The sequence below is a fragment of the Podarcis vaucheri genome, assembly GCF_965113315.1.
Source record: "Podarcis vaucheri genome assembly, chromosome: 1".
Classification (NCBI taxonomy): Eukaryota; Metazoa; Chordata; class Lepidosauria; order Squamata; family Lacertidae; genus Podarcis; species Podarcis vaucheri.
The window spans coordinates 31,963,662-31,986,766 of NC_138759.1; the positions used below are offsets into that span (position 1 = coordinate 31,963,662).

Consider the following 23,105-nt stretch of genomic DNA (forward strand, 5'->3'; position numbering starts at 1 on the left):
TAAAAAGCCCCCAGAAGAGGAAGAAGAAGAGTTTGGATTTGATATCCCGCCTTTCACTCCCTTTAAGGAGTCTCAAAGTGGCTAACATTCTCCTTTCCCTTCCTCCCCCACAACAAACACTCTGTGAGGTGAGTGGGGCTGAGAGACTTCACAGAAGTGTGACTGGCCCAAGGTCACCCAGCAGCTGCATGTGGAGGAGCGGGGAAGTGAATCCGGTTCACCAGATTACGAGACTACCGCTCTTAACCACTACACCACACTGGCTCTCAAAGTAACCTTCTGTCATACTGCATACACTTTATCATGTTGGTTGCCATTTTCTGCACCTTTTCCAGCTTTACTGTTTGACTTACTCTATTTAAGAAAACAATGTCTCAAAATGATCAGGTCTTATAAGAAAAAAGCAGAGTAACCAAATCCTACCACCCTGCCCCCATTTTGTAAAAATCCTGCTCTTTCAGCTTTTCTGGATAAAAAGTAGAAAAGCAACAACCAATTGTGATTACCCACACACCCCTAGGATTAAACAGAACAAATAAACCCAGAGAACAGAACACTAAATTGACCCTACAGCCACCTTTGTACAGGTAGCAGATCCTTAAGGTAAGTCTTCTGCTTTCCCCTTCGCCTTTGCTTTTTTTGCTAGGTCTCGACATAAGAATTGACTGTGAAAAGGCAAGGAGAGAACCACCCCAGCAATGACACTGAAGGAGAAGAGGACAGGAGCCAGTTAGCATTCCTGGAACATCCACTCTATAAAAAGAAGAAAAAAAATCCAAACCCACACGCTGTAGCTCTCCCGCCATCTTGATGCCCTTGATGCGTGCTGATGGCATGGAGGCGGCTGGCACCAGAACAGCCCAAGAGAAGGAACGAGAGGCCAATGGAGATTTATGTGAGGAGAGTGAGATGGACAAGGTAAAATTGTCAGGAGGAGTTGTTAGAAAGTAAAATATATTGTGACAATTCCACTCCTGCCGTTCATCAATAAACTGACAGATCATTTAGTGTCAATTAGGTGTGATAGATGGACAAGTCCCCATGATCCCGGGCCAAAATTAATGGCTGGGAGGGAGAGGGTGATTGAAAATGACGGCTGACATTGAGAAGAAAGTCCTGAAGGTCCCCAAGGGGCCATTACTTGCCTCATTCCCTTGCAGATCAATGCAGGGACAAACCCAAAAACAGACACTTCGAGACAAAACTTAATCAGACTTCCTTTCCTTCCGTCCAAGTTCTGCTCGCTCACTCTGCTTCCTGTGCCCCCCGCCTCTCCCGGTCCCTGAGCAAGGACATCAACAGGTGGAAGCGTATAGGGAAAGGCTTTCATCTAAAGGTAGTTAAGATTCAGGAGCCATGGCAGTGCCACCAGCAAGCCTCCTTCTTAGACTATGGGCTGGTTCAAACATCCATAGGGGACATTTATTGGCGCCCTCCCATTTAAAATGTTGAATGGAGAAACCTGTCTATGAACCGGGAAGTATGTAGGTGCCAGTAGCCGGGGGGGGGGGGATGCCATTGTAATAGTGGAAGTGGCTCCTACAGGATGCGAGCCATGAACAGTATAATTCTCTGAATTTTTAATGTCTTAATGGTTCAATTTGATTTGTGATAATAGAGTTACATTTTATTTTTACCTCATTTTTGTCTAATTTTAAGAAAATGTATTGAAATTTGCCATATTGGTTTTTTATTTTTATGTCAACCACATTATTATATTAAGCAGTACATTTTTAAAATAAATAAAGTATATGGCGATATCTCTGCATAACCCCCTCTATTGCATGTTTACTGGGTGGCCAAAAATAAACATCCAATTTGCAACCCCGACTTTGGCAATAGAAAACTTTTGCTACCATGAGAAGAGTTACTCTTGAGATTTTATCAATTCTTAGAGTCACTATGTACAAAGAAAAGACGATGGCATTATTAATAATTTGAATTCAGAGCCCAACTTGTTCTGAAGACGTGGGATGGGAAACTATAAAAATTAGATCATCAATGGAAAATATCCTATTAAAATCAAATTAATTTCCATCTGTGATTAACAGATTTTCACATCTCTAGAGTCCTCAAATTAAGGATTCAATCGCCAGTTTGGTTTCCAGTTCTGAGGTGCTAAGCCTCAGGTGCTTAAATGCTTGTAGACTTCCCAGCCTTGTCAGCCTCAACCGCTTATGGCTAGCTCAGAACCCAAAGCTGCCCCTGAGAGATATCTCTTTTACTTCAGAGCTTTCCAAAGACACTTCACCTCCCTCTAACCATCTGCAGAGTGAGCTGTCAAAACACTTCTGAATTACAGACGCTCTTGAGGTACAATCTGGAAGTTTTCATATGGAATATTGCACCCCCCAAAAGATATTGTACAGCTGGAATATGTTCAGAAAAGAGCAAGCCAGATGAGCAAGGGTGTGGGGCAGCTCCCCTATGAGGAAAGGTCGCAGCATTTGGGACTTTTTCCATTTAGAGAAAAGGTGAGCAAGAGGTAACCTGAAATAATTTCAAAGAATTATACATGGCATGGAGAAAGTGGCCAGAGAGAAAAAATTCTCCCTCTCTTATAGCACTGGAACTCGTGGACATCCAGAAAAGCTGAATGCTGAAAGATTCAAGACAGACAAAAGAAAGCGCTTTTTCATGAAGCGCGTAATTCAACTATGGAGGCAGTGATGGCCACCAACCCAGAATGGCTTTAAGAGAGGCTTTGACGTATGAACGGAGGATAAGTCTGTCAGTGGCTACTAGTCACAAAGCAGGCTGTGTTCTGCCTCCACAGTTGCAGGCAATATGCTTCTGAATACCAATTTTTGGAAACTGTTCTTGGTCTCCAGTCCTGCTTGTGGGTCTGCTATGGGCATCTGTAAGACTAAATCAGCCATTGGCCTGATCCACCAGGCTCTTATGTTTTTAACTACATAATCATCTTGCCTAGATTATTCACAAAAGAAAAACATTAACCCCTTATAGAAACATTTCTTTCTAGACACACACACACCCCCGCGCTCCCCACCTTACAGGGGCTCAGATCTTGAATGTAAATCAAAACACATCAAATTTATCCCCCAGGTTTGATGCCCCTGTTCTATGCATTCAGGCACCCATTGGATGTTATTTTCCTGGGCTGATTCCTCTTTAATCATTTTGCTCTGTTCTAGTTGCTGGGTACTGCACTGCAATTTTCAAGTTCTGCACATTTTAATGGTGAGTTTTATTTACTGTATTGTTTTTATCAATTTATATTGTGATTATATTACGGTCAGCCATTTGGAGCCTATTTTGAAGAAAGAAAACCGGATAACAACATCTTTAGTACACAATTCAGTACAGCCAAGTTTCAGGCCCCCAAATGAGGTAATTAGGCTTCTATCCTATATCTACTTGCATGTGTCAGTAGACAAGCACAGGATTGCGTTGTCAATCTAATTATTCATGCTAGTTGTCAATCCCACCCTCCTCCTTTCTTGTTCACTGTGCTTTCTGTGCTGATGGGGCTGGAAAATATATCATATAATATCCCTGTGAAATTCCTTTTCACTCTTTCCAATGCTGCTTGTCTGGACGAATCATTTAGAATTCTGCATCAGTGTGTTTTTGTATAAAAATTAAATTGCAACAGCAATAACAACAATAATAGCACTTTATTCAAAGTGCTTCACATACATTATGTTACTGTAATCATTATTACACATATGTAAGTTGGTAAATATTAGTATCCCAATTTTGCTGATGGGAAGTGGCTTGTCTGGGTGAGTTTATGATAAGAGGCAATATTTCAACTTACTGCAGATTTTCCAACTGCAGCTCAGATTGTTAGGCACTACTCTACATTAGCTCTGCTAAGAAACAGCAGTTTGCATATTATTTTAAGTGTTCAACCACAATGAAGTAAAATATGTCCTTTATTTAGGCTCAGCTGTTTAGGGTGCTTTGAGAAGACTGACGGGTGCAGGCAGGGACTTCCATGAAATGCCCTTCATGATGCTCTTATACTCCTCTGGTCCCAATTCCCCAGCTATAATACAGCAATATAGAGACCTATCCACTCTCTCTCCTAGGAGAGACATAATTAAGACTACAGCAAGCAAGCAGTTGTATTGATAGCTCCCACCAATATATTTATACTTTAAGACAAAGACAACATAATATGTTTCATGTATAGAAACAAACAGAAATCAGGAATTTATGCTTAATATCGGTTGGGGGTTTTTTTTGTTTTTTGTTTTAAACAAGATCAGAGAAAGGAACAAATACTAACTGTAACAGACTCCATAAAGGAGATCTCTAGAAACTACTGTGTTTTTAGAAAGATGTCGTAGTGAGTCTCTCACCGCCGTCCTCCCTTCATTCCATTGAAATTTCTTAATGTGAGTACTCTTTGTCAGGCGCCTGATGATCTCTTCAGCAAGCACATGCTCTTTTCCCCTTGTGTCTTATAAATATAATGCATGAGCTAACATAACGGGCCATTTACTGTAAGTCTGTTTATCAAAAGGTAATGATGTCATGAAGCGCCTCTGTGTCCATCAGCTTTCAGAACGGAATTGGAGTGCCCTCTGCTGGTTGGAGATTGTCTTTGCCGCAGAAATAATATATATATTAGGGATTCAGCTAACTGTATTCTGAGAAGAGTGGGTGAACTACATAGAGGGCGACTAGACCACAATTTCTTGTTCGCTTTGCTGTTCATACATGCTTTGAATGGCTCCTCTTGTTCTGTGCAAGAATTTGCCCTAATCACTAGTTTCAGTCCTCCTCACCCACCCTTCTTGCACTCTCTGAGTGAATGGGGCTACAGGCAAAACGTATTAACACACCTATGTAACCATTTTTTGCTCTCAAGCTGAATTTCAGGATATTAATATTATATGTTTATTTATACCCTGCCTTTCACCCTGATGGGACTCAAGGCAGCTCATACTGTACATAGAAACAGGAATAGCTAAAAACGTAGAAAAAACCACAATTAAAAAACATATATATTGTTTAAAACATACAAATCATTACAATAAATATAGCACAGCAGGGCACAAGATTAAACAAAACAAAACAAATACTGGTGTTAATCGTGGGGGGGGGGGAGCTTTGCACAATGTTTACCTGAGTTATATGCACTTCACAGTTTCTTCAAAACTTGGTATGTGGAGGGTTGTTTTTTTAACAGAAAACTAACCAACTATTCATCTAGTAAGAAATAAAATGTCCTCATTAGCATACTCAAACTTAAGCATTAAGTTTGGGCACTTTTGGGGAAGGAAGGGTGATAAAATAAATAATAAAATTAACAGAAATTTGTTATTTTATTCCTTTTGGTATGCCAAAGCTGCTGAAGACGCTCATGAATTCAGCTTTGTTGCACTAACCAGAAGAAAAATGGGCTGGGACAAGTATGAAGGGCATCTCCTCTGCAGTCACTGATGTCAGAGGAAATGGAATTTAACAGCCTAAGGAAATGCATCTAGCAGGGTGTAAAGACCTAAGGAGCAACAACCAGGAAGATAGCTGCTAATCTAGGAAACTGCCCCAGTGACCACAACAGCACACTTTGAATCATTGTTGAATTAAACAAAACTGCACTCACTTGGAAGCGCTGGCGCCAACTGAGCCATACCATACTTTTTGCCGCGTTTTTTCTGGTTTAGCTGATGAATGCTTACAGTAGGCAGCAAGCAATATGAGGGAGAAACAAGAAAGAAAACCTAGGTTATTATTTTATTATATTATATAGTAATAATTCACATCCTGCCCTTCTGTCCTAAGAATGGAACCTCCAGGATGGCTTTACAATCATAACAAAATCAACAGTCAAATAAACTCAAAATAATAATAATAATTTAAGCAAATAATGCAAACATTTATACAATAAAGGCAAACATAACGGCTTAAATTTGTGGAAGTGGGATTTCCCTTGGGATTAGGCTTTGAAGAATGTGACAACCCTAGCCAAATCCACAGCAAACACATTTACACCAGTGTTTACAAAACAAATTTCTCATTCGAAATTCTGATATGGCATATCACAGAAAACCTGTATATACAGTAAACTCTCTTGAGGACTTGCATAATATCCTAGTCTCTTCCTCACTGAGAAATTGTTCTACTTGTTCAAAAACCTTCAACACCTATTTGGCAAGCTCACCTCATAACCTGAAAAGAGCTAGCTAAACAAGAGAATACATTGTTTCTACTGTCTCCGGCTGTTCTTAAAAAAAAAAAAGAGTAAAAGTAACTGAAAACTGAAGCTAACTTTGGATTATTGGAACCGTGTTTAAAAGAGGATTTTACTGACTAATACAAATAGAAACTGTTTTCCCCTAGTGGAAGCTTTTGAAATTGGTTGCTTTACAGGAGCTGGGCTAGGGGAATTTCCAGCTGCAAGATAAAAAATTGTGAGACTCTGGGATTGACCTTGAATCTCTTAAGTGTTATGGCAAATGGGGACTTCCGGGTTAGCGCCTCCGGTAATGGCTGAATTCCTCTGATCGGGAGGAATTTGCTTCGTGGAAATTAGGGTCTGGCCGCCACGGCGAAGGTGGGGACCCACAAAAAATCACAGGCTGGAGAAGCCTGTGAACGTGGGATTCGGCTGGCACCTTTTGCGCCTCCCCTACTCACAGGGAAACCCGGTTTCGGGGATCCGGAGCGATGTGGGGTGAGTGGCGCGGTGCTTCGAATTGACTGCTTCTTTCACGGAGTGAAGCCGCATTGCTGTTGCCGGAGAGCGCTGACTTTTTCCTGTGGACAATTTGATCTTAAAACAACTACCCGTGAGTAGAACGGAAAATTGGATTTTTAAACGTCTTAATTTGGCACCGAAACGGGGAGGTTTCCAACAGGAAGTCCGCCTTCCCCTTTTGTAAATAGACTGAAGCAAAGAGGCTGCAAGCTAAAGTCTTGGAAAGCTTCTGATAAAGGATTAAACTTCAATCGGCTAAAATCATCAACCCCCCCTTGGAAGCAGGAGAAGAGGGGGGGGGGATTTTAGACCGTGTAAGCCTGCAGGAGAGAGTGAAGAAAGTCAAATTACCACCGCTCTGAACCTGGAAACGGGCTGCTAGTAAGACTGAAGTTTTGGATATGCTCATTGACTGTGAATAGATCGTTTGTTGACAGTAAGTTAAAGAAGAGAAATACATTGTTTCTATTGTCTCCTTCTGCGTTTAAAAAGGAGTAAAAGTAATTGAAAATTGAAACTAACTTTATTGCTTGAACTGTGCTTAAAAGGACTGATACAAATAGAAATTGTTTCCCCTTAGAGGAAGCCTTTGAAATTGTTACATGAGCTGAGCTGGGGGAATTTCCAGCTGCAAGATAAGACTGTGAGAATCTGGGATTGACCTTGGACCGTTAAGAATGTTGACAGAAGAAGCCTTAGTGGTTGCATTATGTAAGATTAATGACTCACTGGAACAGCTCCATAAGAAGACGGATGTGATGATTATAAAAATTGATAACTTGGAACAAAAAGTGACTAATTTGGGACAAAAGGTGAATATTAATACAGAAGCTATTCAGGAATCAATACAGGGACCTACTTCGACATGGCAAATTGAGGAGAAGGCAGGGGAGAAAGTTGTTGTTGTGGAACCTAAAGTAGCACAAGTGGAGAGGGAGAGAGCCCCAGCCTCACAGATGCAATTTGATGACTATAAGTTGATGCCTTTTATGACTGAATTTAGAGAAAGTCAGACTTTGAGGATTGGAGCCCCGCTTGGACTGGAGAAGGAAAGTTGGATAGATCCCTTCATGCAGGGATTTATTGACCTTTGGGACCTGGATTTGGGTCAGGAGGAGACTGGAGTTGTGGGGACCGCCAGACTTGGAGGAACTTTGAAATACGACTGGAAATATCTTTTGAATTTTAGTTTTAACTATGGAGATTTGGCTGACTTGTCGAGAAGGAATAAAAACATTGCTAGGTGGGAATTTCCCCGAGATCTACTTCTCAGCATCAAAGGAAGGAAAATAAGAACAAGATCAGGAGAAGACAAAGAAAAGTGCATGTATAAATATGAAGAAGACCTGCAGAAGGGACTTGGAAAAGAGTTAAGAGCCTCGGACAGAAGATCACCAGGTTGATGGACTATATGGAATTGACGGAAAAGACTGGCAGAATCTGAGACCAGGGAGAAGAGACAGTGGAAGAATATTGGAAAAAGTTTAAAATCTATATATGGAAATAATGTAAAATTAATGAGTGTTAGAAAAATGTTGGAAGGGAATTACACGGCTTTAGTAGAAATGTTTTAAGGAATTAAACATAAATAAGTATTATAGTATTAATGGAAAATAAGGTTAAAATATGTTAAGATAATCATATGACAGAAAATAGAGAAAGATGGAAAGGATTTGCTGAAATAATTAATAGAAATGGAATACAAAAAGGGAGGTGAGAGGAGGTCGATGAAACAAGGGAATGAAAGAGAGGATATTGAGATGGTATGATCTGTGTTTTTTGAACTGTTTTTGCTTTCGTTTTGTTTAATGTGTTAATGTTGTGTTGTGTATTGTTTATATATTGTACTGTATTGTTTTTTTCTTTCGCTTTTTCTTCTTTTTTCTTTTCTTTTCTCCTTTTTGTAAGGTTTAAAAGTAATAAATATTATTTTTTTAAAAATAAGTGTTATGGCAAATGGAAAGGAAAAAATAGACGGAATGTCGACAGAAGAGGCCTTAGCGGTTGTATTAGTGAAAATAAACAAATCGCCTGAACAGCTTCACAAGAAAACAGACGTGATAAATGTGAAAGTGGATGCTGCAAATATTAAAATAGACTTAATTGTAGAAAGTTTAAATAATCTGGGACAAAAGGTGAATACCAATACAGAAACCATCCAGAAATTGATACAGGAATCTACTCTGATACAGCAAACTGCGGATGAAGTCAAGGAGAAAACCCTTGCTGCTGAATGTAAAGCAATACAATTGGAGAGAGAGAGAGAGTCCTATCCATACAAGGACAACCTGATGAACATAAGCTGACATTTGTTATGACTGAACTTAAAGAGAAACAGATGAATTTGAGGATCAGAGCCCTACCTGAGGAAAAGGAAAGCTTGACAGAGTTTCAGGAGGAGACAGGACTAACATCGGTTGAGAAAGAGAGGTATTTGGGGGTTAGTATGACCGCCAGAAATGTGAATTCATCCAAGGATAACTGTGAAGGACGTTGGATTGAAGAGAAGGGGGATTTGGAAATATGGACAAATCTGAAGTTGTTTTTGTTGGGCCGAGTTGCTGTGGAGGGGATGAGGGTTGCTGTGTTGTCGGGGATGTTGCTTTTGTTTCAAACATTGCAAGTTTTGGATGGGATGGATTGTTTCAGGAGGTGGCAGAGGGACGTCTCTAGATTTGTTTGGCAGGGCAGGAAGCCTCGAGTAAAATTTAAGATATTGACGGATGCCAAAGAAGGAGGTGGACTTGCCCTGCCAGATCCCTAAATTCTGTTGTGAACTATCTGCTTTTTTGCTAGCTGAGAGAATGGCTACTTCTTGAAAGCACTGAAGTGTTGGATAATGGCAGATGAAGTTGATGGACTATATGGAATTGGCGGAAATGACTGGCAAGATCCGAGACCAGGGAGAAGAGTCGGGGGAAGAAGACTGGAAAAAGTTTAAAGACTATTTATAGAAATATTGTAAAATTAATGAATGTTAGAAGAATGTTGGAATGAAGTTATATGGCTTTAGTAGAAATGTTATAAGGAATTAAGTATAAATAGATTAATAGAAAATTGAAGGAAAAAATAAGGCAAGAATGTGTTAAGATAATTATAGGATAGAAAACAGAGGAAGATGGAAAGGAATTGCTGAAACAATTAATAGAAGTGGAATACAAAAAGGGAGGTGTGAGGAGGTCATTGGAAATAAGCGAATGAAAGATAAGATATTGAAAATGTTTGAGGTGTTTTAAAATTGTTTTTGTTTGTTTTTGTTTTGTTTTGTATGTAGTGTTTTTGTATTGTATTTGTATTGGGTTTTTTTCTTTTTCTTTCCTTGTTTGTAGTGTTGTGTTGAAACTGTTCGAAAAGTAATAATTTTTTTTTTTTTAAAAAAAAAGAGCTAGTGTAGGGTAGTGACTAAGGAACCAATCCATCCCTGGCGTAAATCTCACCAGGTGACCTATGGCAACCCCCCCCCCCTCTCTTCCATCTGAAATATGTACAAGATGAGAAAATGAAATGTACCACCAGAGATGGAGGATTCCAGTTTTGAAGGTTCTTCCACATTCCCCCACGATAAGAAAACTAGCACATGTTTTAGCCAGACTGTTCTCATTTTCTATTTGAAGTTTTTTTAAAAAAAAATATATGTAGGGCAGCATTCAAAATTACATTGCCCTTGTGCAATCTAAACAGATACAACCCATTCTACCTGGCCTCAGCCCAACCAATTCCAGTTGCCACATCTCAAAAAGGATGCCATAACACTGGAGAAAGTATACAAAAGTGCAACCATTGATAATCCATTGAATCCATTTTCCTATTAGGAAAGGTTTTAAAGCATAGTGGAAAAGTCTACTATGGGGAAAATCATGTGACAGAGTTTTATAAAGTTATGAATAACGTGGAGACAATGGTTAGATTCCCACCCCCCTCCAAATCCTAGAATTTGGGATCACATAATAAAATTAGCTGGCAATAGTTCAGCCTGGCAAAAGGAAGTGGAATTTGTGGTACTTAAATATTCAAAACATATGATAATAGAATCAAAATTATACAGCTGGAAGGGACCATGAGGGTAATCTAGTCCAACCTTCTGCAATGAAAAATTCTTTTGCCCAATGTGGGGCTCAAACCCTGAGATTAAGAGTCTCATACTTGGGGCTTTTTTCCAGCCGGAACTCATCGGAACTGAGTTCTGGACCTCTTTTGTGAGTTCCGGCACCTCTGTAGCATTGCAATGTCCTTCCCCTAAAAAACTTTGGTTCTGGCACATCTTTTTCTATATAAAAAAGCCCTGCTCATGTCCTATCAACTGAGCTATCCTAGAGCAGGGGTCTGCAACCTTTAAGACAAAAAGAGCCACTTGGACCCGTTTCCGAAGAAAAAAAACCTGGGAGCCGCAAAACCATTGCGACATTTAAAACAAATATAACACTGCATATATTGTTTACCTTAATGTCCGATCCGACAGTGGGCGGGAAGGTGACGTCGGGATGGTGCATGACTAACGCACGCACCTCCCCCATGCGACGTCACAGCCAGTACAGCGCCCGCCACAGTGGGGAGTGTCGGGGCGCACAATGTGCCTCCTCCCCTCGCTAGTATCCGCCCCGGAGCCGCGGCAAAGGTGTAAAAGAGCCACATGCGGCTCCGGAGCCGCGGGTTGCAGACCCCTGTCCTAGAGGATGGACTGCTAGGTTCATGGCCTGCTGGTGTACTTCCCATCTGGCTAGCCATTCTAAGAATCAGGATGCTGACCAACATGGGCCATTGATCAGATCCAGTAGGACTCTTCTTATTTCCTTAACAATTGATCCCCCAGCTGTAGCGCACAGTGGTGCACTCCTACAAGGATTACCACATGTTGTTAATATATGTTTGAACTATCAGGAACTCTAAGAACATTTTCAGAGGTGTAAAGTCTTCAGGTCACTTCAGCTTTTTCATTGCTAAAGTGGGGGGGGGAGAACATTCTAGATCCCTCCAGAAAGTAGCAAGAGAAAAGAATAGATCCTGAGGGTCTCTCAAAAGCCATTGCGACCTTCACTCTGGTGGAAAGGCCCAGCATCTTCTACAGGTGAGGGGGGAAATTGTTTCGTGATGTAATGTTTGTGACTGTGGGAAATAGACAATACTCAATACTTGTCATTGGGGTCCGTTGCCTGCTGGAAGAAGGGGGCACGACCCAACATAGCTCCCTAAGAGGAGCAGAAATAGTAACTCTCCAAAAATAAACAGGGAGAAGGAATGAGCCGAGAGCTGCAGTTTCAAATACCAGCTTTCTTCAGCAAAGTGGGCACGGAAGGGCAGAGGGACAAACGGATAGCTTGGAACGCAGGAAACAGCTTCCTTATATGGGCTCATCCGCAAGCGACAGAGCTCAGTCGACTGGAATGACTGTGTCACAAAATGTGAAGCCTTCAGGGGCTGCAGTGAATGGAGTTTTCTGATCTTTAAATGATTCCTCCAGATTCTTAAGATGCCAAAACCAAGAGGCTGTAGTGCCAAAAAAGGAGCATTTCAAACTGGGATGTTTCAGGAAAACATACCACATATGGATGTACATGCACACATACACAAAAGAGCCTACACATAGTTTGTCATCCTACCAAAATATACCACCAAAATATACACAGAACCTTCTCATGGAATCACATTCATTTGTCTTATATCCAAGCACTTTAACCTATTTATTGTAAAAAAAAAAAAAAAAACCCTTTTACATGGAGGTTTCTAATAATATTCTTTTCCGCTGCCCATAAGTAAATTGCACATATGTACGTCACAGTACAAGCCATCCTCAGGCAACACGGCTATTCTGCTGCTCCATCTCCCTGAAAAGAGTACTAACAATCCTTTCTAAAATGGAAATCGTAAGCTCAGATGGCTATAAGTGCAACCCTTTCCAAAGCCCAACAGTTAAGGCAATCCTTCAGCGGCACACATACCTCCCACAGCATATAGCCCACCATGAAAACTGCCACCTCAAGTGTTCCTTGAGGTGTGGGGAACAACTCCCATCAGCTCCAGCAAACATGGCCAACGGCCAGGGATTATGGAAGTTGTAGTTCAGCAACATCCAGAGGACCAATGGTTCCCCACTACAGATGTCTCCCCACTTGTGTGTGATCAGCATGTGTGCTCCTGGTGACATGTGTGTTGTTTTCAGGGCTGAAAAGGGGGGTGGAATGGGGTGGGGCAGAACAGGGGAATCCCCACTCACATGAGTCTCAGTGACATGCACAGCAGCTGGGGACGGAGCCCTGCGTAAGTGTGGATTCCCCTGTATATTCAGTGGGATTTACTTTTAAATAAACTTGACCAGGATCTGAAAACAATAATGGAGTGGTGAGAGAGGTGGAGAAATGAGGAGTGTACAGAACTTTGAAACTGTAAAACGGAGAGCCATTTGAAGAAAATGGTATAAGGAGGCTTGAAGGCACCAGGCAGATCAATAAACAGCCCTTAGATATTTGTATAGGGTAATTTGGTGAGGAAGACAGGGGGGCCTGGCGTGCTCTGGTCCATGGGGTCACGAAGAGCCGGACACGATTAAACGACTAAACAACAATAATTTGGTGAGAGTAGTTTCAAGAGAGTGAAACAAGCAAAAAATAAGATCAAGCAGAGACCTGGGAGGATAAGTCACAAAGAGTTATAAAGTATATGCTTGAAAAACGGGTAAAGGAAACAGAGCAATAAGTGGAAGGAGAAGTGGGATCAAAGGTAGCTTTTTCTAGGAATGGCAGAGATTTGAGCTCTTGAAATAAAGGGGAAGAAGCCAAATGAACTAGAGATGTCAAGAGACACACAAAAAGTCAGGAAAGGCAAGGTCAATATATGGAAGAGATTGCAAGACTGGAATATAAGAACTTAAAAATAGTAGAAAAGCCTGTTGGATTAGGCCAATGGCCTATCTAGTCCAATATCCTGTACTCTCTGTGGCCAACCAAATGCCTGTAAGTAGAACCCAAGTACTAAAGCACTCTCTCCTACTGCCTCTAACTGTGGAGGCAGATCATAGCCTCCAGCATGGCTAGCAGCCCTCCATGAATTTCGCTACCCCTCTTTGAAAGCTATTCAAGATGGTAACTATCCCTGCTTCCTGAGGGAGCAAGTTCCATAGTTTAACTACACACTGTGTGCAGAAATACTTCATTATCTTTCAGGAATCTTCCAACATTCAGCCCTGAGTTCTAGTATTATGACAGAGAGAGAAAAAAACTTTTCTCTACCCACTTTCTCCATGCCATGGATAATTTTATAAATGCCTATCATACCAATTCTTACTTACTTTTCTCAAAATTACCAAAAATTGCAAATTTTCCTCATAGGGGAGCTGCTTCAACCACTTTATCATTTGATTGCCCTCTTCCAAATGTTTTCCAGCTCTACCATATTCTTTTTGAGGTGAGAACTGTACACAGTATTCCAGATGCACTTACAGCATATATTTGTATAGCAGCATTATGATGTCAGCAGTTTTATTTTCAATTCTTTTGCCAACTTACATCAAGCCATCCACTATGACAGCAAGATATTGTTCCTGGTCAATAACTGCTAGTTCAGAACCCATGAACAAATATATGAGATTAATATTTTTGCCCTGACAAGCATCATTTTACACTTGTTCACACCCATTTACTCAGTTTGAAGAGGTCCAGCGTCTTTTTTGTAACACTGAACAATTTTGTATCATCCGCAAATTCTCTCACTGAAACTGAACGGGGTCAATTATTAGATCTTCCAATTGTGTCAATTTTTTTTCAGTGGAATCCATTACTATATAGGAATCTGAATATACCTCTTTTGCTGATCACTGTGTGATGGAGGCCTTTTCAACCATGTTTGTACATGAAACACATTTGTTCACTGAAAACACATCTTGAGTCTCTTGCAACTTGAAACACCTCAGTGGAGTTCAGATTTAAAATCCTTTGAATATCCTTCTTATAGGCTAATTTGACTACACAACTCCTGACAGCAAGCTGCAATTTTCTCTTTCCCACACATCATGCTGCCAGGATCCAATGATCCCAGGCCTCTCCCTCAGGGGGCATATGTAGACCCATATAGCCACAGTGTCCTAGGAGCCAAGAGATGTGTGGTGTAACAGTGTTCAGCCAATGCTTCCCCTCCTTCTTCCTTCAGTGGGCTCAAGTTGGAAACTATTCAAAGAATGAAATAAATGTGTGGAAATAGAATTTTAATATAAGTCTTTCCCATGGCTTTGTGCTCAACACTCAGCAATCTTCAATGCAAACTAACAGCAAAAACTAAAATGAAAAGGGCTGGGAAATAAAAGATGCTTAAGAGAGTTATTTTGGTGAGGATGATGAAAAATGTTATTGAGGATAAGGAGATAACCCCAACAGGCTGAAAATAACTAGGCAGCTATTCAGGGTGCCAGGGGCTGACGAGAAGGCCTTGGGGAGCTCCAGGCTGAATGAGGCCAGGGCTCATTCGAAATAAGCAGGCCTAATTAGGGAACATGAGTTCAACTACATTTTTCAGATTCCTGTTGGAGAATTTGGCCATATTCCTAGGGAACAGCTGGAAGCCCAACACATTTGCAGGCCATTCGGTAGTTTCAGGAGAAGAAACACTGATCCATTACACAAACCTGAGTGGAACAGGCAATGCTCACCTATCCTGATACTCTTCTGATGGAAGATACATCTCTCCCACCAGCCAAAGGTCAACAATGAATAGGACACAGTAGTATATTTCAGTCCAATAACTAGTGAGTAGATATGAAAGGATATTTAGCAGTAAAATCATTCCCAAGGAGCTAATCACATTGCATGTGTGAACTACAATAGTCTGGATGGAGAACAGCAATGTCATATCATAGCTGGAAACCCAGCCAGATGGGCGGGGTACAAATAATAAATTATTATTATTATTATTGAGCTGCTTCGCAAGACGAATTTCCCTATGGGCTTGCTTCGCAAGACGAAAATGTCTTGCGTTTTTTGCAAGTTTGTTTCCTTTTTCTTAACACCGTTAATACAGTTGCGACTTGACTTCGAGGAGCAACTTATAGAATGCGGTGTGCTAGCCTTTTTTGAGGTTTTTGGCGATTTTTGAAGCTTTTCCAAAACTTTTTCGACACCATGCTTCGCAAGACGAAAAATTCGCTAGACGAAAAAACTTGCGGAACGAATTAATTTCGTCTTGCGAGGTACCACTGTATAACAGTGCACCTGTGCAGCCTTTGGGTTGGCTGCTGAAGGAATTTGGGAAAGCTTAGAATTTTAATGCTATACCGATGAGCAACTTTTGATAGCTTAAACCACATAAATATTGCCTAGACAACATGGGTTTTCAAATGACACCTTTTGAATGAAAATAGTTTCAATGCTTTCATAATTTTCCAATACAAACAAAGAACAACTGGTGCTTATAACATAATACTCAAAAAGCATCCATACAAATCAGCCTGATCTATGCTGGTAAGGTAAAGCATTTGCTGTAAGGTCAATTTTCAAGTCTTGGGGAACTGTTAGATAGATTGGAAATGAAGTACAGAGCAAGCAACTGGAATAATGAAACAGGATTGTTTCAAGAGGTATAGGTTGGTTCAGGTTAAGTCTTATTAATTCACATAGGTGTACTGATTTGCATGGATTCCTTATTTAGATGCAATGAACAATATTTTAAACTTAAAATTATTTGTGTTCACAGCCTGAAAACCTCTCCAGATCTCCTAGCTCCTAACTGGTGATTCCCTCATTGCGAGAAGTGAGGCTACAGGGAACCAGACAGAGGGCCTTGTCGGTAGTGGTGCCCGCCCTATGGAATGCCCTCCCATCAGATGTCAAGGAAATAGACATCTGAAGGCAGCCCTCTTTAGGGAAGTTTTTAATATTTAATGCTGTATTGTTTTTAACACTCAATAATAATAATAATAATATCTTTATTGTCATTGCCCCCTTCGGGGACAACGAAATTACTTGACTGCTCCATAAAAACACTAATTAAACAATACAGTATAATACAGCAAGGGAGATTAGATGACTTTCAAAGTCCGGGCTTCCCATTCAGGGCCGAGATCGCTCTGGAGAAGAAGCTGTTCTTAAGACGGCTCGTTCTTGTCTTCATCATCCTGTAACTCTGTCCCGACGGCAAGAGCTCAAAGAGACAGTGACCAGGATGCGATGGATCTTTTACTATGTCCAGTGCCTTCCTATGGCACCTTGTGGCATAAATCTGCTCTAAGGTGGAGAGTGGGCAGCCAATAATGCTCTCTGCTGCCTTAACAACCCTGCACAACCCCATCCTGTCCTGGGTAGTACAGCTTCCGTACCACACACATAAGCCATAAGTGAGCACGCTCTCAATGGCACAGTGATAGAAGGCAAGCAGCAATTTCTGCGGAAGATGGTTTTTCCTTAGTATTCTCAAAATGTACTGTCTCTGCTGCGACACAATCGTACGTGTAGAGAATATAAAGGAGCGGACTGAGTACGCATCCCTGTGGTGTTCCTGTGTTAGTCTTAAGCGTATTAGAGGTATAAGGGCCCAACCGAACCCTCTGGGAGCCAACAGGGAGCCACCCAGAGTGGCTGCAGAAACTCAGCCAGATGGACAGGGTATAAATAATAATAAATTATTATTAGTAGTAGTAGTAGTATTACTCATATTCACATTTTTCCAGCCCATCAACTAGATTTTGTCCCTCAAAACCAGATATAATAATAATAATAATAATAATAATAATAATAATAATAATTTATATTCCGCCCATCTGGCTGGGTCTCCCCAGCCACTCTGGGCGGCTTCCATAAAAACCAAAAATACAGTAAAATATCACACGTTAAAAACTTCCCTGAACAGGGCTGCCTTAAGATGTCTTCTGAATGTCAGGTAGTTGTTTATCGCTTTGACATCTGCTGGAAGGGTGTTCCACAGGGCGGGCGCCACTACCGAGAAGGCCCTCTGCCTGGTTCCCTGTAGCTTTGCTTCTCGCAATGAGGGAACCGCCAGAAGGCCCTCGGCGCTGGACCTCAGCGTCCGGGCAGAATGATGGGGGTGGAGACGCTCCTTCAGGTATACTGGACCGAGGCCGTTTAGGGCTTTAAAGGTCAGCACCAACACTTTGAATTGTGCTCGGAAACGTACTGGGAGCCAATGTAGGTCTTTCAAGACCGGTGTTATATGGTCTCGGCGGCCGCCCCCAGTCACCAGTCTAGCTGCCGCATTCTGGATTAGTTGTAGTTTCCGAGTCACCTTCAAAGGTAGCCCCACGTAGAGTGCATTGCAGTAGTCCAAGCGGGAGATAACCAGAGCATGCACCACTCTGGCGAGACAGTCCGCAGGCAGATAGGGTCTCAGCCTACGTACCAGATGGAGCTGGTAAACAGCTGCCCTGGACACAGATTTGACCTGTGCCTCCATGGACAGCTGTGAATCCAAAATGACTCCCAGGCTGCGCACCTGGTCCTTCAGGGGCACAGTTACCCCATTCAGGACCAGGGAATCCTCCACACCTGCCCGCCTCCTGTCCCCCAAAACAGTACTTCTGTCTTGTCAGGATTCAACCTCAATCTGTTAGCCGCCATCCATCCTCCAACCGCCTCCAGACACTCACGCAGGACCTTCACCGCCTTCATTGGTTCTGATTTAAAAGAGAGGTAGAGCTGGGTATCATCGGCATACTGATGAACACCCAGCCCAAACCTCCTGATGATCTCTCCCAGCGGCTTCATGTAAATGTTGAAAAGCATGGGGGAGAGGACAGAACCCTGAGGCACCCCACAAGTGAGAGCCCAGGGGTCTGAACACTCATCCCCCACCACCACTTTCTGAACACGGCCCAGGAGGAAGGAGCGGAACCACTGTATGACAGTGCCCCCAGCTCCCAGCCCCTCAAGACGGTCCAGAAGGATGCTATGGTCGATGGTATCAAACGCCGCTGAGAGATCCAGCAGAACTAGGAAACAGCTCTCACCTTTGTCCCTAGCCCGCCGGAGATCATCAACCAGTGCGACCAAGGCAGTTTCAGTCCCATGATGAGGCCTGAATCCTGGCTGGAAGGGATCCAAATGGTCCGCTTCTTCCAGGCGTGCCTGGAGTTGTTCGGCAACCGCTCGCTCAATCACCTTGCCCAGGAATGGAAGATTTGAGACTGGGCGATAATTGGCCATCATGGCCGCGTCTAAAGATGTTTTTTTAAGAAGCGGTTTAATAACCGTCTCTTTCAGCGGGTCTGGGAAAGCTCCCTCACGGAGGGAAGCATTCACCACCCCACGAAGCCCATCACCCAGTCCTTCCCGGCTAGCTTTTATAAGCCAGGATGGGCAAGGATCCAGGAGACAGGTGGTTGGTTTCACTCGTCCAAGCAGCCTGTCCACATCCTCGGAGGTAACAGATTGGAATTGATCCCACTCAACTTGACTAGACAGAACTCTAGCACTCTCCCGCCCCGGCCCTGCTCCCACGGTGGAGTCTACTTCTTCCCGAATCTGAGCGATTTTATCTGCAAAAAACTTTGCAAAATCATTGCAGGAGAACATGTGGCCCGTACTGGGCCCCGGTGTTGCAGGTGGTTCCACTAAATTGTGAACCACCTGAAAAAGTCTCCTGCTGCTGTTTTCTGCAGATGCAATAGAGGCAGTGAAGAAATTCTTCTTCGCCGTTGCTATCGCCACTTGGTAGGCTCGACGTTGAGCTCTAACCTGTGTCCAGTCAGATTCAGAATGAGTTATCTGCCACCGGCGCTCTAGCCGTCTCAACGATTGTTTCATTGCCCTCAGATCCGTGGAAAACCACGGGGCTGTCCGGGCTCCATGCAATCGGAGAGGGCGCTTCGGAGCCAAACAGTCAATAGCCCTGGTTAACTCCACATTCCAGCAGGCCACCAAGGAATCGGCTGAAAGGCCATCAACATGGGATAAAGCACCCCCTACCACTCTCTGGAAACCATTTGGATCCATTAAGTGGCGGGGGCGGACCATCCGAATTGGTCCCACCTCCCTGCAGAGGGGATGGGTCACAGAGAAGTCCAGTTGCACCAGGAAGTGATCTGACCATGGCACTTCTTTCGTTTCGCTTTTACTTACTGTCAGATCACCAACATCCATAGAGGTAAACACCAGGTCCAAGGCATGTTCACGGCTATGGGTTGGGCCAGACTTATTCAGGGACAGCCCCATGGAGGCCATGCTTTCCACGAAGTCCCGAGTGGCCCCTTGTAAGGTTGTGTCGGCATGGATGTTAAAATCCCCTAGGACGACCAAGCTAGGTGTCTCCAGGAGAACATCCGCCACGACCTGAAGCAGCTCGGGCAGGGAATCCTTGGTGCAGCGGGGAGGTCGGTACACCAAAAGGAATCCTGTACTGCCCCTATTGCCCAACTTCCAGAACATGCACTCAGAAAACTGGGTCTTCCCAATAGATATGATCCTATGATCCCTTGCTTAGCTTAACTGCCCAACTTCATAAGGCAACCAATGCTTCAGATATAGGCACTAGTTAAGAGAGATACAGACACCAGAGAACATATAGACAGAGAAAACAGACCAGATTCTGCAGTAGGCTGAGGGCCAGAATGTCACCAACTACGAAGTCTAATCTGCAGAAGAGGTATGGCTATTCACTATGAGTCAGTTACCCAGCAATGTTGTTAGCTGGTTTTTCTCATAAAGGGCTCCTGATGGAGTGTTTGGCTGTCAAACAAACAGACCAGTCAGAAGCCAGATTTTGATTTTTCTTCTACTTTCCAAGGAGGTCCTGGCACATCCCAAAGTTTTCAGCTCCTCTGCTTCTCAGATAGGGTGCCATAATTCCGTATTTAGCCATGAAGACACAGTAAAACTATGGAAAATAAATTTCTCTTGGAGCAATTGAAAATGCTAATCCTTACTTTTTCAGTGCAAGAGAACTCCTTAAATTAGGGATGGATAACTTGTGGCTCTCCAGATGTCGTGGGACTCCAATTCCCATTAGCCCCAGCCAGCATGGCCAGTGTTAAAGGATGATGGGCACTTAATTTCAACATCTGGAGGGTGGCAAGTTCCCCATCCCTGCCCTAATGAAAACTTTGGCTGAATGGATGTTACCTACAAAAGTCCCGTTCCCTCCGCCCCAAGTCACTGTCCTAATCATCTAAAATGGAAGCAGAAGAGGAGAAATAATAATTGCTGTTCTGTACGCTTCCTATAGACATCTCGTTGGCCACTGAGGAAAACAGGAGGCTGGGCTAGATTGGGTTTTGTTCTGATCTTTTCTAATGGACTCTTCTTGTGTTCTTACTCTTATGCAAGTTTGACTTATGGTTAAGATCCTGGTTATAATAACCTGGCGCCTAGTCTTCTACCCTAGATGAAGTCATTCAGCATGTTTGATGTGAAACTAAGCCCAGGTTGCAATCGGTGTTGACCCATCCAGTTGTACCTACATCAAAAGCTGGAGAGCTGGTCGGGCTAAGATGGTTTTCCTCTGGGGCGTAATCCTGGTGAGCTCGTCGGCCCATCTTTGCTACTACCTACGTGGAAGACAAAGAATGATTCAAAAGGGGCGCTTCAGTCACAACATGTGTGGTCAAGGAGGCAGATGTACAGCCAGGATGATCAAGCTAGGGCTAGGTTACACAGCCAGTCTCTATGGAAGTTCATATATGGCCGGCATAGGCAAATTCGGCCCTCCAGATGTTTTGGGACTACAATTCCCATCATTCCTGGCCACTGTTCCTTTTAGCTAGGGATCAAGGGAGTTGTAGACCCAGAACATCTGGAGGGCCGAGTTTGCCTATGCCTAATATATGGCGGCTCCTAAAAGAAAGCCAATAGGGATGCGGGTGGCGCTGTGGTCTAAACCACAGAGCCTAGGGCTTGTCGGTCAGAAGGTCGGCAGTTCGAATCCCCGCAACAGGGTGAGCTCCTGTTGCTCGGTCCCTGCTCCTGCCAACCTAGCAGTTCAAAAGCACATCAAAGTGCAAGTAGATAAATAGGTACCACTCCATTGGGAAGGTAAACAGCATTTCTGTGCACTGCTCTGGTTCGCCAGAAGCGGCTTAGTCATGCTGGCCACATGACCTGGAAGCTGTACGCCGGCCAATAAAGCGAGATGAGCGCTGCAACCCCAGAGTCGGTCACGACTGGACCTAATGGTCAGGGAGGATCCCTTTACCTTTTAAAGAAAGCCAATAGGAATGAAGGATGTATTTGTTGGATTCCAGCTCCCACCAACGGCCAGCGACTCTGAGGGCTGCAGCCCATCAACACCTGGAGAGCCACGGCGGATACCTCCCCCCCCCCGCTATAAAACAGGGAAGGGGCCACCAGGACGGCTATTGCCTCGGGCTGCGAAAGCCCTCGGCCGGCGGTCCTCCCCTCCGGGAGATCGGGGGGACAGGGCAAAAGGCAGCGCGTGGAGCGCCGGGCGTTAGGACAGCGGGTAGGCCTCTCCGTCGCCATGGCAACTCGGGCCGCGCGCCCTCCCGCTCTTCTTCTTCTTACCCCCTTGATGACTTCCTCGTCCAGCTCCAAGTCGTCGTCCATCTTTCAGACCGAGCCGCTCACTTCCGGGAGAAAGCCCCGCCCCCTCGCGCGTCCTTAGCAACCCTTAAAGCGACAGCAGCCTTTTTTGTAGTCCGTCCACAGTCCCCGTGCTGTTCAACCTTATAGGGGCCCTGGACGTTGTTGGGACTACAAGTCCCGTCATCCCTGGCCTTTGGCTAAACTGGCTAAAGATGGTGGGAGTTGTAGTCCAACAGCAGGCGGGGAGCGAGGGAGGGCCCTTGACTTCCATCTCCCCGGCTCTCACCCGGCAGCAACTTTCACCCCGGCCACCCCGAAACAACAAGCTAAGCGCCTCCTGGAGCCGCAATATTTTGTCCGCTTGTTAACGTCGGAAGCGCCTGGCAAGCCCGGACGCCTGAAAGTCCCTGCGTGCAGTTGACCGCTCTCTGGTCAACAATCCTCAAGAATGGTTCAGGGCTTTGCCCTGAGATCTACTGCGAATACGACGAAGACAGGAGAGCCTGTAAGCCAGTGCCGAGTGCCTCTCCCTAGAAACTGAAAAACTAGACACACACGTACACGTGTATTATGTATTCTGCCAACATGGTTATGGACACAAGAAAAAGGGGCGTTCTTGGTGGATGGACATTGCTTTACATTGTTGTTAAAGGCTTCACATCATCCCTGTCAGGCGGAGCTAGGGCAGAAAAAAAGACTGAATAATAACAAACCAGAACACTTGTGGTATAAAAAGTTACAGGATTTCAAAAGTCGTGCAATAGGCATCGGCTGGAAACTAAGCGCTGTAACCGACCACCCCAAAAAACTTCCAGAAGGCAGACGCAAGCTATCGAAAAAAGGATTGTGTATGGCCACCCTGATAGCATCCTGAGCACCAGTCGTCATGAATGTGCAATAAAAGGGACTTCTGGAGAGACCAGGCTTCCTGAGCACAAAGTATAGCTTTCAAGGGCTAGCCA

General features: G+C 43.6%; 1 protein-coding gene across 2 annotated transcripts in view; it reads right to left on the minus strand.

Annotated features, from left to right (window-relative positions):
* The window catches only part of IFT43 (intraflagellar transport 43), a 51,507-nt gene extending 29,261 nt beyond the window's left edge, over window positions 1-22,246 (minus strand). Inside the window, exons 1-3 of one of the 2 annotated variants that reach the window (XM_082234186.1) lie at window positions 22,123-22,246; window positions 21,063-21,149; window positions 5,579-5,649 (exon numbers count right to left, since the gene is read on the minus strand). In XM_082234186.1, the coding sequence (XP_082090312.1) occupies window positions 5,579-5,649; window positions 21,063-21,149; window positions 22,123-22,164 (200 nt within the window). In that variant the 5' untranslated portion in view covers window positions 22,165-22,246. Of the gene's footprint in view, window positions 1-5,578; window positions 5,650-21,062; window positions 21,150-21,793; window positions 21,900-22,122 lie in introns of those variants that run through there. The other variant, XM_082234187.1, reaches the window with a different exon arrangement.
* Window positions 22,247-23,105: the final 859 nt, after the last annotated feature.